The 16,739-nt window shown below is 42.2% G+C and overlaps 2 protein-coding genes across 8 annotated transcripts in view; one reads left to right on the top strand and one right to left on the bottom strand.

Annotated features, from left to right (window-relative positions):
- The window catches only part of NOL8 (nucleolar protein 8), a 28,228-nt gene extending 27,620 nt beyond the window's left edge, over positions 1-608 (bottom strand). For 2 of the 7 annotated variants that reach the window (XM_073021447.1, XM_073021448.1), the window contains exon 1: positions 462-608. The gene's annotated coding sequence lies outside the window, so the exon portion shown is untranslated. Of the gene's footprint in view, positions 1-313 lie in introns of all 7 variants that reach the window. The other 5 variants (XM_007969752.3, XM_037998620.2, XM_007969753.3 and 2 more) reach the window with 3 other exon arrangements.
- A 193-nt stretch (positions 609-801) lies between these two features.
- The window catches only part of CENPP (centromere protein P), a 269,089-nt gene continuing 253,151 nt past the window's right edge, over positions 802-16,739 (top strand). Inside the window, exons 1-3 of the mRNA XM_007969749.3 lie at positions 802-1,247; positions 7,576-7,757; positions 14,485-14,573. Of these exons, the coding sequence (XP_007967940.2) occupies positions 1,141-1,247; positions 7,576-7,757; positions 14,485-14,573 (378 nt within the window). The 5' untranslated portion in view covers positions 802-1,140. The remainder of the gene's footprint in view (positions 1,248-7,575; positions 7,758-14,484; positions 14,574-16,739) is intronic.

Genomic DNA, 16,739 nt, shown 5'->3' with positions numbered 1-16,739 from the left:
CAGAAGACCAGAAGAGGTTAAGTCACTTTCCCAATGCCATACCGAAAATTAGTGAATCCAGGATTATAATGCAGGTCTAACTTCAGAACTTGGAATTCTTAACACTATACTATGAAGGTTGCTGGATCACAGGAGACTCAGGAAAACTTTTCCAGAGGTACTAGGGCCCATCATAGTATCTCTCATTTCGTTTAGCACCCGGCAGGCGCTCAGCTCTCGCCCTGCCCTTCCCCAACAGCTGAGACTCTTTCCAAACGAGACTCCCAACCAGCGTCCCCACATGGCATGTATTCTGGGCAGAGCTCCGGCCTACCTCTTCCCGACAGTCTCTGCCCCCAGCCTACCCACTGCAGCCTTCTTTCTCCGAGAATTCCCAGGGAAGTGAAGAGAGGCTAGGAAACGGCCCTGTGACTTCTCATGCCTGAAACCCACTCCTCACCACGTCGTTCTCGTTCACCTACCGCCAGCGCCGCTGCAGCCCGTAACTTCTGGTCACGTGTCCCAACGGACCATCGTCTCTTCCTTCCTACTCGATTTCCAACCTAGCCTCCTAAGGTTCCGTTACCACAATTCAGTTCCCAAGAGCTTTTAATTTCCTTTCCCGTCCTCCCACCTTCCCTGACGCCTCCGTCACCTCCCCCTCAACGACCGCAAAAGAGCCCAAACCAAAATCCCCTAGTTTCTATTGAACACTATCGCTGTGTGTACCAATTCCTGGACTAGGTCGGCCTAAGTGAGGAAGTAGGGGGAAAAAAAATAAAGAGGCGCTCCCCTCCACGTGATCCCAGCCCTGCCTCTTCAGTGACGCACGCGGCCGGGCGGCTCCAAGGCTGCCGGCTGGGGTGAGCAGCGGAGCGCTTGGGCTTGGAATAGCAAAGAACACGCTCTCCCGAGAAAGTATAGGCACTGATCAGATAGCCAGGGAAACGTGTGTAGGGACGTCGAGGACCCAGGCTCTCGGGCGAGCGTGTAGTTGGACGGACAGGGACGCGGGGGTCACGCGGGGCTCTCCCGCCTCCCCTCCGCGTGAGCTCCGGGATGGTCCGCGCTGGGAGCGCGCGCGAGGCTTGAAGCGCTGGTGAAGCGCGCAGGTCGGAGTGACAGCGGCGCTGCCTGCCAGGCTGCGGTCAGCAACGCGCCATGGACGCAGAGCTGGCAGAGGTGCGCGCCTTGCAAGCTGAGATCGCGGCGTTGCGGCGAGCGTGTGAGAACCCACCGGCGCCCTGGGAAGAGAAGTCCAGAGTCCAGTACGTGACCCCCCAAGTTCCCCAGGCTCCGCTGACCGGGGTTCCCGGGCCAGGCGGGTGAATCTCCACAGACATACTCCGTCTCCTACTCCCAGCCCCAAAATGTGGGCATGAACTGGTGTTGATCCTTTCATGACAATGGCCTAGAGTTGGGAGCAGCGCGTACGGCGTTTGCCTTGCAGATTATTAGCTCGTTTCATCGCAGTCGTCTGTGTGGATGACTGACAAGGAGAAAGTCTTGACTATGTCCCTAGCTAGATAGTTCCGCCTCCAGTAAGCAGAGGTTTCTCTAGTTGGGATTTAGTAACTCCGTTTGATTTCATGGCATTTGTTTTTAATGGGTCAGCTAACCATGGCAAGTGATACTGACTTTTTGTTTACGATGACATAAAAATTCCCTTGAAAAATAACTTCGGTAAAAAAGTAAGTTGATATCAGGAAGAGTGGTTAATATAGCCTGTAGGAGAATTTGACATTCCTCTAAGGTAGGTGCTACTGTTGGCCCTGTTTCATAGTTGAAGATACTGAGGCTCAGAGGAGTTAGGTAACTTGTCCAAGGTTCCAGAGAAAGGAATTGTCAGAGATGGATTAGGAACCCAAAAATTTAACTCCAAAGTCTGGGCACTTTTGCTTTGTTGAAGGAGAGGGAGAGAAAAGCTTTGCAACCGTAATTATGTATCATCATCTCAAACATGGAAGCCTCTGGAAAACAAACTATCTTCAAGTTTTGAGTCAAGACTAATTTGACACAGGTGCAGAGAGAATTTTTTTTTTTTTTTTTTTTTCGTGAGCTAACTGGAGAAGAATTGGTAGAAAATGGGAAAGAGGAGATCTACAGAAAATGTCTGCGTGCAGTCGTGAAAGTAGAGGAAGCTGTGACTGGTAAAAGGGAGAGGAAACAGGTGTGCCCCTCCTCAAATGAGAGTCAATATATTAAAGACCGTTGCTACTTGAGGTGTGCTCCACAGGTGGGACGCTTTAGCATCACCTGGCGGTTTGTTAGAGCGACATCCTGACCAACTGAATCAGAATCTGCATTTAAAAAAAGATACCCTGCCCTAACAGATGATTTGTGTGCACACTTTGAAGTTTAAAAACTGGGGAAAAGTGTTCTCTTTACTAGCCACAAGATTTCATTAGTCCACATGGTAAAGTAGTGTCAACTGAAAAATCATGAGATCTGCAAATTTCGAGAGACTGTTTCTTAAAAAGGGTTGCAGTCTGCAAAGTGGCCATCCTGACAGGCTGGGAAGCATAGTCTCAGGCAAAGCAGAAAGGCCCGCACTTTGGAAGAGGAGGGGTTGGGGCAGGGATTTATGATGGATGAGTGGGCTATGTATACACATTACAACAGGTTATAGGAGGGGCTATGAATATTCACGAAGGGAGATGTGCTCACATGTACTGAATAAACATGCATATTACATACATTCCATGTTCATTTTGGGGAACTGACTTAACATTTAAATACATTACAATTAGGCCCTGTATGTCAAAAGTTGAAGGAGGGAAGCAAAGGTACTTAAGTACACAGGCTTTGTAAACCTGTTAGAACAAGTCCATGGTTGGTGATCTTATCAAAAGAAAAATTTTTGAAATCATTCTCTTGTCCTATCAAAGCCTGTGGAACAGGGGAATCAGCATCTGGTGGTGGATGAACTGCAATTATTTCAATATTGCTTATCTGGAGGCTAGTGCTTGTTTAGCCACTAGAGAAAAAAAAATTGTGGCAGTTAGAACATAGTTTTTTTTTTTTTTTTTTTTTTTTTTTTTTTTTTTTTTTTTTTTTGAGACAGAGTTTCGCTCTTTTTGCTCAGGCTGGAGTGCAATGGCGCGATCTCGGCTCACCGCAACCTCCGCCTCCCGGTTTCAAGCGATTCTCCTGCCTCAGCCTCCCGAGTAGCTGGGATTATAGGCATGCGCCACCACCCCGGCTAATTTTGTATTTTTAGTAGAGACGGGGTTTCTCCATGTTGGTCAGGCTGGTCTTGAACTCCCAACCTCAGGTGATCCACCTGCCTCGGCCTCCCAAAGTGATAGTTCATTCTTTTAAGTGTAGGGGGTATGTGACTTAATCCTTGCCTGGCATGGCCTTAGGTCTTGTTTATAATTTGGTATCTTATTGCCATAGAGTCTGTTCTGCAACTCTTATGATCTCTGTTTTAACATTAATGCTGGTCAGTTGTGTCTATATCCCAAATAGGAAGGGCTATAATGAGGTGTGTCTGACCTCCCGTCCTGTCATGGTTAAGAGCTGAGTTTTTAAGGTTTCTTTGGGGGATCCCCTTGACCAAGAGGGAGTCGGTTTGGGTGATTGTGGGGATGGGGTAGGATTTTATTTTTAGTTCTTAGTAAATTATTTATATAATCTGGGACTTCTCAGTGGTTAAATTGGAAAGTCAGAAGAGTCCATATTGTGGGAGACATTAAATGTCAGTCCAGGGTATTTGGATTTAGCCGTGAGGTTTCTTTTCACTATAGTGGAGGAGGAGGATTGGGACCTGTGTACCAAGCTATTTTTTTAAGTGATTATAAGTGGTTGGATGGATTGGAGGTAGGAAAATTGTAGCTAAATTATTCAGCTATATCCATGTGTCCACACTGTGGCGCCAAATTGCCTGCTTTCAAATCCTGTCTCTGCTATTGGCTGAGTGATCTTGGTTAAGTGAGCTCCCACTTTCTGTGCTTCAGTTTCCTCCGTGGTAAAATTATACCCAAGTTTTTGGGTTGCTATGAGGACTAATTGAGTTAATATATGTAGTTCATTTAGAAGAGTACTTGCCTCATAATAGTAACTAACACTTAGTAGACCATTGACCTTTAAACTTGTGTATAGATTCATTTTAAAGGGAAAAAAATTCTTGCAAGCTCCTAATTCTGACAAATTTTTATGCTATGAAGACCGACTTACCAATAATAAAACCACAAAGTGAATAAAATTCAGACAAATCCAAAATAGCTCAAACTAACATCATTAGTTGAAATACACAAATATTTTGCTCAAACTAAATAGCTGCTGTGAATAAGAATATGCAGATTTTCTTTTTGTGGCAAAATATACGTAAGATTTACTGTTTTAACCATTGTTAAGTGTTCAGCTCAATGGCATTAAACACTTGCACATTGTTGTACTGCCATCACCACTGTCCATCTTCAGAACTTTTTCATCTCCCCAAACTGAAACACCGTACCTATTAAACACGAACTCCCTGCTGGCCATTCTGACAACTGCAGGTTCTTTTTTGAGTTCTGCATATCCAGCCTTTAATGATGACTTGGTTCTCTTACCATTTTGCTCTATTGGAAATACCTTGACATTTTCATTCATAGCTTGCTGTGACATTTGGTGTTCACTTGTCAGAAGCTCATTTATATTTATGGCTTTTTTTTTTTTTTTTGAGACGGAATTTCGGAGTGTGGTGGTGCGATCTCAGCTCACTGCAACCTCCACCTCCCAAGTTCAAGCGAGTCTCCTGCCTTAGCCTCCCGAGCAGCTGGAATTACAGGCACCCACCACCATGCCCAGCTAATTTTTTGTATTTTTAGTAGAGTCAGAGTTTTGCCATGTTGGGCAGGCTAGTCTTGAACTCCTGACCTCAGGTGATCTGCCCACCTCAGCATCCCAAAGTTCTGGGATTACAGGCGTGAGCCACCATGCCCGGCCGCTCATCATTTATGTCGGAAATTTATCTCTGTTCTTTTTTCTTTTTCTTTTTTGTTTTGTTTTTTGAGACAGGGTCTCACTCTGTTGCCCAGGATGAAGTGCAGCGGCATGATTATGACTCACTGCAACCTCCACCTCCCATGCTCAAGCAACCGTCCTGCCTTAGTGACCCTCTACCAGCCAAGTAGTTGGGACTGAAGGCATGGCATCTGCCACTACGCCCAGATAATTTGTTGTTTGTGTGTGTGTGTGTGTGTGTGTGTGTGTGTGTGTGTGTTTTGGTAGACATGGGGTTTTGCCATGTTTTCCAGACTGGTCTCGAACTCCTGGGCGGCCTCAGTCTCCCAAAGTGCTGGGATTACAGGAGTGAGTCGCTGCACCCACTCTGTTCTTTTTTCCCTGACTTCTATATTTAATGTAATTTGTGGGGGCATCAGTCTACGATGGCAAATGCAAAAGAGGCTGTGGTAGTTTCATGATACAGAATATACTTACATTAACATTTTAAATTAGCATTAAAACAAAATTTGAAACAATTTTTACAGATTGGGCTCTCAGTGTGAAGACTATAGCATTAGATTATTCTGTGTAGAGATGGTGTAAGGTCATAAGAGCATTGGCTAATGTAGTAGAATTAGAAATACAAAAGGAAGAATAGTTACGTGAGGAGCAGAAAGGATGGCAGTAAGTCCAGATGTCAGGCAAGTGAAGGAGCCAAGGATAACTTCCAAGGTCTGGAGCCTGACATACCAAGAGAAAGATTTTATTATTAACAAATGTAGGGTAATTTAGAGGAAAAGCAGATTCCAAGGGAAACCATTGGGTGAGATACCAAGCTAGATCTACCTTGCAGAAAGAAGAAATATATGGTTAGAGGTATATTTTAAGAGTTACTAGCATAGAGGAGCTAAGGCTAATCATTTAGTGTTCCTGCAGAATGAAAGAATACATATTTAGGACAGCAGAAGTAAGAGTGTTTGGATTTCCCTCTAATGTTGGAGACAAGAAGCCGACCCAAGATATCTAATGAGAATTGGGATAATTATGCCCAAGAATCTAAGGAAGGGATGTTTTAAGCTGGCAGGAAAAGTCAATAGTGTAGAATGTAGCAGAGTGTTTAAAGGAAATAATGGATGACAAAAAATAAAATACCATCTAACACAATTATTAAATAAAATTTCTTCTTTTTCAAAAGGTTTTTAAATTTTTTCTGTTTTTTTTTTTTTTTTCTGGAGACAGAGTCTTACTCTGTTGCCCAGGCTGGAGTGCAGTGGCGTGATCTTGGCTCACTGCAACCTCTGCCTCCCAGACTCAAGCAATTCTCCTGCCTCAGCCTCCTGGGTAGCTGGGATTACAGGCGCCTGCCACCACGCCAGGCTAATTTTTTGCATTTTTAGTAGACAAGAGATTTCACCATGTTGGCCAGGATGGTCTCAAATTCCTGACCTCAAGTGACCCACCTGCCTTGGCCTCCCAAAGTGCTGGGATTACAGGCGTGAGCCCCTGTACCAGGCTAACTAAAATTTCGTTCTTTTTCTCAAAATATATTTGTATGTTCTCAATGAAGAATGTCTAGCTATAGTGATGTTTAAAGAGATTTGCTACTTCTTTTTCCTGAAAGACTCTTTCTTACTATAAAATGTTCTGTGATGTTTACTTTTAGAAATTAAAGCTAGCTAATTGATTTTATTTTTTAATTTCTTTTTTTTTTTTTTTTTTTTTTGAGATGGAGTCTCGCTGTCACCCAGGCTGGAGTGCAGTGGCGCAATCTCTGCTCACTGCAAGCTCCGCCTCCCGGGTTCACGCCATTCTCCTGCCTCAGCCTCCCGAGTAGCTGGGACTACAGGCACCCGCCACCACGCCCGGCTAATTTTTTGTATTTTTAGTAGAGACAGGGTTTCACCATGTTAACCAGGATGGTCTCGATCTCCTGACCTCATGATCCGCCTGCCTCGGCCTCCCAAAGTGCTGGGTTTACAGGTGTGAGCCACTGTGCCTGGCCTATTTTTTAAATTTCAAGACATCTTTTAAAATAATTTGAAAGGTAGGAATTTAGGCTGGAATTTCATGGGTCAGAGCTCACATTGTAATTTTGCAAAGTACTCCTGTTATAATTTATTTTAAAAGTATTTCTAATAGGTGGAAATTTGGAAGTATAATTTGGTTACATATGTTTTTTGTTGAAATTAAAGATTGTGGGCCGGGCATGGTGGCTCACGCCTATAATCCAACATGCTGGGAGGCTGTGGCTTGAAGCCAGGAGTTTAAGGCCAGCCTGGGTAATAAAGCAAAACCCTGTCTCTACAAAAAGGAAAAAGAAATTAACTAGGCACAGTGGCACGCCTGTGGTCCCAGCTACTCAGGAGGATCCTTGGAGCCTGGGAGTTCAAGGCTGCAGTGCACTATGATTACATCCCTGCACTCTAGCCCAGGTGACAGCAAGAGACCCCATCTCTTTAAAAAAAAAAAAAAAGGCAGTGTTAGTAACCACACTGGTTTTGAGAAAATTCTTTTTTTTTTTTTTTTTTTTTTTTTAATGGGGAAAGGGGACTTAATAGGAAGAGAGTAAGAGGGACAAAATGGGAATGCTTTGAGGAAAATGGGGGTATTAGATGAAACACCTGTTAGTAATTGGAGTGATTGTTTTTGTTATTTGCCTTTTAGAAAATCTTTTCAAGCCATACACCAATTCACTTCGAAAGGATGGAAGTCTTCAAAAGATCTGAAAAATCAGCTTGGACATTTAGAATCAGAACTTTCATTTCTAAGTATGCTTACTGGCATCAATATAAGAAATTACTCCAAGCAGACAGAAGACCTAACAAGCACTGAGATGGCAGAAAAGAGTAAGCATTTTTTAAAAATCTAGACATAGTATTGAAGCTTTCCTTATTATGCATAAGAAATTGGTTGTCATACTGGATTGAGAAAATGTGGCACATATACACCATAGAATACTATGCAGCCATAAAAAAGGATGAGTTCATGTCCTTTGTAGGGACATGGATGAAGTTGGAAATCATCATTCTCAGCAAACTATCGCAAGGGCAGAAAACCAAACACCGCATGTTCTCACTCATAGGTGGGAATTGAACAATGAGAACACTTGGACATGGGGTGGGGAACATCACACACTGGGGCTTGTCATGGGGTGGGAGAAGGTGGGGATAGTATTAGGAGATATACCTAATGTAAATAATGAGTTAATGGGTGCGGCACACCAACATGGCACATGTATATGTATGTAACAAACCTGCATGTTGTGCACATGTAGCCTAGAACTTAAAGTATAATAATTAAAAAAAAAAATTGATTGTCATAATATTGAATTAAAATTCTACAAGGTAAGTACATGAATGTATGGTTGTGGTAAACCTGTTTACTCACATATCTTTTGAACATCACGGTGTTCAGAAAGCTGCCTGGGCCGGGCCCCGTGACCATGCCTGTAATCCCAGCTTTTGGGAGGCTGAGGCGTGTGGATCACCTAAGGTCAGGAGTTTGAGACCAGCCTGGCCAACATGGTGAAACTCTGTCTCTACTAAAGATGCAAAAATTAGCCGGGTGTGGTGGTGGGCACCTGTAATCTAAGCCACTTGGGAGGCTGAGCCAGGAGAATCACTTGTACCTGGGAGGTGGAAGTTGAAGTGAGCCGAGACTGTGCTGTTGCACTCCACCCTGGGGGACAGAGCAAGACTCCATTAAAAAAAAAAATAAAAATAAATAAGCTGCCTGAGGTAAATATTAAAGAACAGACAGAGTTTCTTTTTTTCTTTTACCTTCTCTCCTTCCTGATGGAGAAGAATAGACACAGTTTCTATTATTAAGTACCTTAATAGTCAAGTAAATACTAATAAGTGAATAAACAACAGCACCATTAATTTATACATCTTAGGAGTTGTTCAGCACTGACATGAAAGCTGCCAAGATAAATGTTTTAGCAGCTGGATTTTTTGCCGGAAGGAAGGTTTCTGGTCCCAGTGACTAGATTTTATTGCCAAAGATCTCTGATGCGCTAAGAGATAAAGGGAAGCTACTGCAGCTGTGCAACTGGATGTCAAGAACTTTGGTTGTCAAGAATAACATTCCCAAAAGCAGAAATCATTTTTGGTGTGTTTCCTGACTTTTCCACTGAAAATAACCCTCGTGACAGGGGAGAGGGTCTTGGGCAGCCACTGCAGGGTGACTGAATTACATATAGAAACAGAGTGATGGGATTTGGAGACTTAAATTACTTGAAAGGAAGAGATGGAATGCAGAGAGAATAGAGAATGAGGATAGGCCGGGTATAAGACTTTTACTAGCTGAAAAGCCACAGCATGAAGAGTAGGCGTAGAGTCATGACAAAGCTAATGTGGTTTGAATGGGAGATTTCAGACAGGGACATCACAAGAGTTGAAATGCTTTTTTTTCTGTGAGTAATATGTGCTTATTTTAGCAAACTTGGAAAAACATAAAAATTATAAAGAAGAAATATCATTTTAAAGCCAGAAATCTAAGTAGTTGTAGGAATTTCTTGAAATTAATTGTGAAGTAATTTAGCAAGAGTAATGGTATGGGAAGAGAAATATCTTGTTTTTTATTTTTTTTTTATTTTTTTCTTTTTTTTGTTGTTGTTGTTAGTTTGTTTTGTTTTTTTGAGATAGAGTTTTGCATTGTCACCCAGACTGGAGTGCAGTGGTGTAATCTCAGTTCCCTGCAGCCTCCATCTCTCAGGTTCAAGTGATTCCCCTGCCTCAGCCTTCAGAGTAGCTGGGATTGTAGGTGCGTGCCATCATGCCCGGCTAATTTTTATATTTTTGGTAGAAACGGGGTTTCACCATGTTGGCCAGGCTGGTCTCGAACTCCTGACCTCAGGTGGTCTGCCCACCTTGGCCTCCCAAAGTGCTGAGATTACAGGCATGAGCCACTGAGCCCAGTCTACGAAAAATATTTTGAACAGGAAAATAGTAATACAAACTGACAGTAATAGGCATGTGTAGTATAATCTACATGTGAAAGGGTTCTATCAGAATAAGCCTTGTGACGATGTAGTGTCAGTGTCACTGGTTTTCCGATATTTCTGTTTCTCTTTTTCACAAGCATTGCATGATTTCATAAAGAAGTTAAACAGCTGTTAGGCTTCACAGGTTAAAAATGCTTGAAAGCCTTGTCATCAAAGACTGTATTTTCTTATGTCACATTTTATGTTTGTTATGACACATAAAAAAGTTGCCAGGCAAAAGTGAATAGTTGTTCCTAACAGAAGTAATACAATATTATTCAAAATGGTTTTTCTAATACTACTGTATTTTGAGGCTTTTTAATCTATTAAACTGAAAACAAAACAGTTTGATTTAGTGGATGTATTTGGTGACGTATGATGCCATGAAATCTTTAATTAATCAGATAATTACTGTGTCTGGCCCAGGCACTTGGCCAAATGCTGTTGGAAAGACAAAGAGCTATTTGAAGTCATTATCATTTTCCATAGCTATTAATTGGGCAGACACAGTTTCTGTGGTGTGTTAATGAATGTAGCTGAAGCTAGGTAATCAAATGATCTTGATTTCCTTCGAAATAATCATGTGTAAAGAATGTAGACTTTATTGCAGGTATGCTTTTATTTCTCCAAACATTTTTAGAACTCTTCTTTTGGAATTTCCTTTAGTGCCTATGATGATTCTTTTAAATTCTCCATTTTGATTCTGTAAGAGGCAGTTTACAAACTAAGTAATGGAATTTGGAGTCCAAAATTAAGTGTTACCGCAAAGTAATGAGAGTAGTTTTTTTGTTGTTGTTTTTTGGGTTTTTTGTTTGTTTGTTTTTGAGACAAGAGTCTTGCCCTGTCGCCCAGGCTGGAGTGCAGTGGTGCAATCTCAGCTCACTGCAGCCTCCACCTCGTGGGTTCAAGCAGTTCTCCTGCCTTCGCCTCCCACGTTGCGGGGACTACAGGCGCACTCTGCCATGCCAGGCTAATTTTTGCATTTTTAGTAGAGACAGGGTTTCACCACATTGGCCAGGATGATCTTGATCTCCTGACCTCGTGATCCGCCTGCCTTGGCCTCCCAAAGTGCTGGGATTACAGGTGTGAGCCACTGTGCCCGGCCGAGAGTAGTTTTTTAATTTATAGTTTTTATTCTTGTCTTTTAATGGGCTTTAAATGTATGTTAAAAACATGTGGATGGGCTTGATACATGGATTGATTGTTTTGAAGGACTGATCCTCTTCTGTGGTCCTTAAACTTTGTTAAAAATACACCCTTACTCATTATTTAAAAATAAAAATCAGGCCAGGTGCAGTGGCTCACGCCTGTAATCCCAGCACTTTGGGAGGCCGAGGTGGGCGGGTCACTTGAGGTCAGGAGTTTAAGACCAGCCTGGCTAACATGGTAAAACCCCGTCTCTACTAAAAATACAAAAATTAGCTAGGCGTGGTGGTGCGTTCCTGTAGTCCCAGCTGCTCGAGTAGCTGAGGCAGGAGAATGGCTTGAAGCTGGGAGGTGGAGGTTGCAGTGAGCTGAGATTGCACCACTGCGCTTCAGCCTTGTTGACAGTGAGACCCTGTCTCAAAAAAAAAAAAAAAAAAAAAAAGAACTAATAAAACCAGTGTGGTGGCTCACTCCTGTAGTCCCAGCACTTTGGGAAGCCAAAACGGGTGAATCACTTGAGGTCAGGAGTTCGAGACCAGCCTCGCCAACATGGTGAAGTCTGTCTCTACTAAAAACACAAAAATTAGTGGGCCATGGTGGGGCATGTCTGTATTCCAAGCTGCTCGGGAGGCAGAGGTTGCAGTGATCAGAGATGCTGCCATCACACTCCAGCTTGGGCGACAGAACGAGACTCCATCTCAAAAGTAAAAAATAAAATAAAATAAAAATCAGTGTGTTCAAGTAAAAAAGCATCAAACTGAAAATTTATCATACTACATATATTTATATGCAATTTATGTATGCATAGTGTTCCATAAAGAAAAAATAAAACCTGGACATAAAGAAAAAAAAGCCTGGAGACTGGATAGATTAGTAAGTCTCTCTGGGTCTGATTTCTTATGTGCAAAATAAAGTGGTGGTTGTAGATTACTTCCAGGATTCCATCTGCATTTTTTCTTTACCACATTTTTGGCATATTTATTTTTATGGACAAAGCCCAAGGTTATCTAGATTTTCTCCTATATTATCTTCTAGGAGTTTTAGTTTTGTATTTTATATTTAGAACTGTAATAAATTTTGAGTTAATTTTTGTGAAAGGTATAAAGTCAGTGTCTAGATTTTTTTTTTTCGCATGTGGATGTTCAGTTGTTCCAGCACTTTTTATTGAAAAGACTATCCTTTCTCCATTGAACTGCCTTTGTTCCTTTGTCAAAGATCAGTTGACTATATCTGTGTGAGTCTATTTCTAGACTTTCTCTTCTGTTCTGTTGACCTATTTGTCTACTCTTTCACTAATACCATACTTTCTTGATTACTGTAGCTTTATAGTAAGTCTTTAAATCAGGTCGTTTAAGTTCTTAAACTTTTAGTAAGTCTCTAAATCAGGTCGTTTAAGTTCTTAAACTTTCTTTTTCTTGAAAATTATTCTGGCTCTTCTGAGTTTTTGCCATTCCATGTAAACTTGATAATCATTTTGTTGATATCCAGAAAGTAACTTGCTGGAATTTTGATTGGATTGTATTGAATGTACAGATCAAAGTTGGGAAGAACTGACATCTTAACCGTAGTGAGTCTTCCATAGCCATTTATTTAAACAATTCCACATCTAATCCATGATTAAGCATTGCATCTAGCTGTTATGTCTCTTTAGTCTTAATCTGGTCAATCTTCTCTGTCTCTTACGACATTGACATATTTGAAGACCACTTGTATTATAGATTGTTCTTCAATCTCTTTTTTTTCTGATTGTTTCCTCTTAATGACATTCCTGTGCAATTTTGGCAGGAAAACTATGTAAGTGATGTTTTGTTCTTACCAGTACATCTAATTAGGAGGCAAATTATGTCCATTTGTACCATTCTGTCTTTTTTTCCTAACTGCTTATTGAACAAACCTTTAACCAGTCTTCCTATTTTGAGCCCCAGGTTCACCTCCTATAAAGGTACTTGGTGCTGCTGATTCATAATAACCCATCTGGTATTCTGCTGTGTAAATGGACTTGCTTCTGGGTTTTCCTCATTTGCTGGCTTAGGTTTCAGTTTTCCTGGCTCTACCAGGTCACTTTCACTTGTCCATGTGCTATCTAGTTCATCCATCTGATTTCCAGCTTCTCAAATCCAGTTGTTCTTATCTTCCCTGTTCCCTTTATCCTTGTAGAATCATGCCCTTCTAAAAGTAATGTTATTAGCAAAACTAGATGACTACATGAAGTCAGGATCATGCTTACTTACCTCTTGGGGGTAGGGTATAGCCTGGGAAAGGACATTAAGGAACCTTACAGGTTCTATAAAATTCTTGTGGCGTGATCTGAGTGGTAGTTACCTGGACAACCACATGTGTAAAAAGAAATATTGAGCTGTATACTTAAGAATAAGGCATTTTATGGAGGCCGGGCGCAGTGGCTCAAGCCTGTAAACCCAGCACTTTGGGAGTCCGAGACAGGCGGATCACGAGGTCAGGAGATTGAGACCATCCTGGCTAACACGGTGAAACCCTATCTCTACTAAAAAATACAAAAAACTAGCCGGGCGAGCTGGCAGGCGCCTGTAGTCCCAGCTACTTGGGAGGCTGAGGCAGGAGAATGGCGTAAACCCAGGAGGCGGAGCTTGCAGTGAGCTGAGATCCGGCCACTGCACTCCAGCCTGGGTGACAGAGTGAGACTCCGTCTCAAAAAAAAAAAAAAAAAAAAAGAATAGGGCATGTTATGCATTCAAAAGTATGCATGTTATATCTCAAAAATGTCATTTATCACTGTCATTTTAGTGCAGTTTTGAGAAATAGCAGAGGTAAACGCATGGATTCAATTTACTGCCTTTAAGAACTAGGTAGTGTTGGAAAAATAAAAACCATTGAACAGTTAACATGATTCAATTTTGTCTAGGGTTATACTAGTACATTTCTACTTCTTACCATAACTTTTGGTATAGTTGAAAACTTGGCCAGGTGCGGTGACTCATGGCTATAATCCCAGCACTTTGGGAGGCCGAGGTGGGTGGATCACCTGAGGTCAGAAGTTTGAGACCAGCCTGACCAGTATGGTGAAACCCTGTCTCTACTGAAAATACGAAAAATTAACTGAATGTGGTGGCGCACACCTGTAATCCCAGCTACTCAGGAGGCTGAGGCAGGAGAATTGCTTGAACCTGGGAGGTGGAGGTTGCAGCGAGCCAAGATCGCGCCGTTGCACTCCAGCCCAGGCAACAAGAGCGAAACTCAGTCTGGAAAAAAAAAAAAGAAAACTAGAAACATAAGTTATCACTAATTTTATTTTGCAAAGATAATCAATTTGGTTTACATTCTTCCAGAGTTTTTCAATGTAATTGCTAATGCGTACTTTCACACATATACCTACATGTATTGTAGATATTCACACAAAATTAAATAATAGGCATTTGAAAAAAATGGTTATTTGCAAACAAAATATTTGTTTTTCTGGTTTACAGGTATAAGAAAAGTTCTACAGAGACACAGATTATCAGGAAATTGCCACATGGTTACATTTCACCTTGAATTTCAGATTCTGGAAATTCAGGTAAATTAAGAAGCATGTTGTGATAACAGAGGTACTTCTGCTATGAGATAAACAATTCCCACACCCTAGCCTTCAACAGTGGTGGATCTGAAGAGGAGTTCATGAGCCAGGGCCCCCATTCATAGCACATTTGTGCAAAGTGGTACATTTTCAAAATTTCAGGTGTTAATAGCCCAGCAACTGCGTACGGTAGGGTTGCTGTGAAAGCCATAGGTGATTTATTGAAGGACAGGTGGCAAGATGCTCCTGGGCTCCCAGTGCAATTCCATGAGATTGTGGGAATAGTCCTGGGTGTCATCAGTAGTTAGGTGATATGCCAGCCATCTAATATCTATTAGTTACCTGTTGCTGCTTCATCAATCTCCATGATATTTAGCATTTTAAAACAACCCAAAATAGGCCAAACATGGTGGCTCACACCTGTAGTCTCAGCATTTTGGGAGGCTGAGGCAGGAGGATTGCTTGAGCCCAGGAGTTTGAGACCAGCCTGGGCAATGTAATGAGACCCTGTCTCTACAAAAAAATTAAAAATTAGCCAGGCGTGGTGGTGTGCACCTGAGCTCCCAGCTACTCTGGAGGCTGAGGTGGAAGGATTGCTTGAGCCTAAGAGATCGAGGCTACAGTGAGCTGTGATTGTGCCACTGTACTCGAGCCTGGGTAACAGAGTGAGACTCTGTCACACATACAAAAAAACAACCAAAAATACAATCATCCCTCAGTATCTGTGAGGGATTGGTTCCAGGACTCCCTGTAGTACCAAAATCCATGGATGCTCAAGTCCCTTATATAAGATGGTGTAGTATTTGTCTATAATGCACACACATCTTCCTTTATACTTTAAATCATCTCTAGATTACTTCTAATACCCAATACAATGTAAATGCTATGAAATGGTTACTGTAGTATATTGTTTAGGGAATAATTATGAGAAAAACAACTTGCACGTGTTCAGTACAGATGCAACCATCTGCATCTATAGATATTTTTTTCAAATATTTTTGGTCTGCAGTTGGTCAATCTATGAATGTAGAACCATAGATAGGGAGGGCTGACTATGTGTATTAATTATCTCACCTATTTTCTGTGGGTCAGGAATTTTGGAGCCACTCAGTTGGGTGTCTTTGCTCAGGGCCTCTCATGAGGTTGTGGTCATCTGGGACCACAGCCATCTGAATGCTCCTTGGGGCTGGATGATCTTGCACATTGTACTGAACTGCTGAGACACAACAGAGGGAGGAAGATTCATTTGGCTAAGACCTTCACATAATATCAGAAGCAGGAAAGCGAAAGCAGACAGAATGATAATAAGTGACCCCACTGGCCAGGGTGCAGCAGAACACGGCTCAACCACCTTCAAAGGCTGACTCCAAGAAAAGTTGAAAGCCGGAGAAAGCAGTTGAAAGAGGAGCAAGCAGTTTCAACCAGTTGGTTTTGCCAGTTGGGCCAACGGAATGTGTGCAAAGAGGAGGAACAGAACAGGGAAGGGCAGTGAGGCTGCGTTGACCTCAGCTCATCAGATAACTAAAGTGGTGTAGAGTATTTATTGTAACTGAGTCCTGTGGACAAGCTGCATGCTTATATTCGGGGTCATGTGCCAGTATTCCTTATCTTTTTCATCGGTGTCCTTAGCCACAAAAATTGTCCCAAGTTTCCCATTTAGTATGAGACAGGAGTTGGTTATGGAGTCAGGACCTTTCCTCCTCCTGTGTCAGATAGCCACTCCCTAACTAGTCCCAAGGATTTGGTACAGTTACCTGGGTTTGGAAGTTTTGCTTCTCTTTGCAATCCAAGTCTCCATTTGCTATTACTGGCTCTGGCAGGCTGAGGATGGGCTAGGGGTTGTCTAGACCCCCTCATTTGATGGCACAGCTCCTAGCTTGTACTCATCTTAGAGTATCACTCTTACACTGCCAAAGTGACCAAGAAAAGGTGCCGTGTAGCATTGCCAAGGCCAGTTGAGCGGGACACAAAACACATTTCAGCTTGTTCAGTGTGTCAAGGGCATGGGTGGTAAGTGGCTCTAGGGGACTGACATTGTTCCCAGATGGGCCCTAGGCCTTGGGGATGTACAAGGTCACCAAGGAGATATCACATGACCACAAAGATCATTTGCTGAAGACTAAAGCAGAGAATGGACCCAAATGGATTGGTATCATTTAGGCTGGA

Source organism: Chlorocebus sabaeus, chromosome 12, assembly GCF_047675955.1.
Source record: "Chlorocebus sabaeus isolate Y175 chromosome 12, mChlSab1.0.hap1, whole genome shotgun sequence".
NCBI lineage: Eukaryota > Metazoa > Chordata > Mammalia > Primates > Cercopithecidae > Chlorocebus > Chlorocebus sabaeus.
Note: the sequence above shows the minus strand (reverse complement) of the source record. Positions and strands in the feature narration are given on the sequence as shown.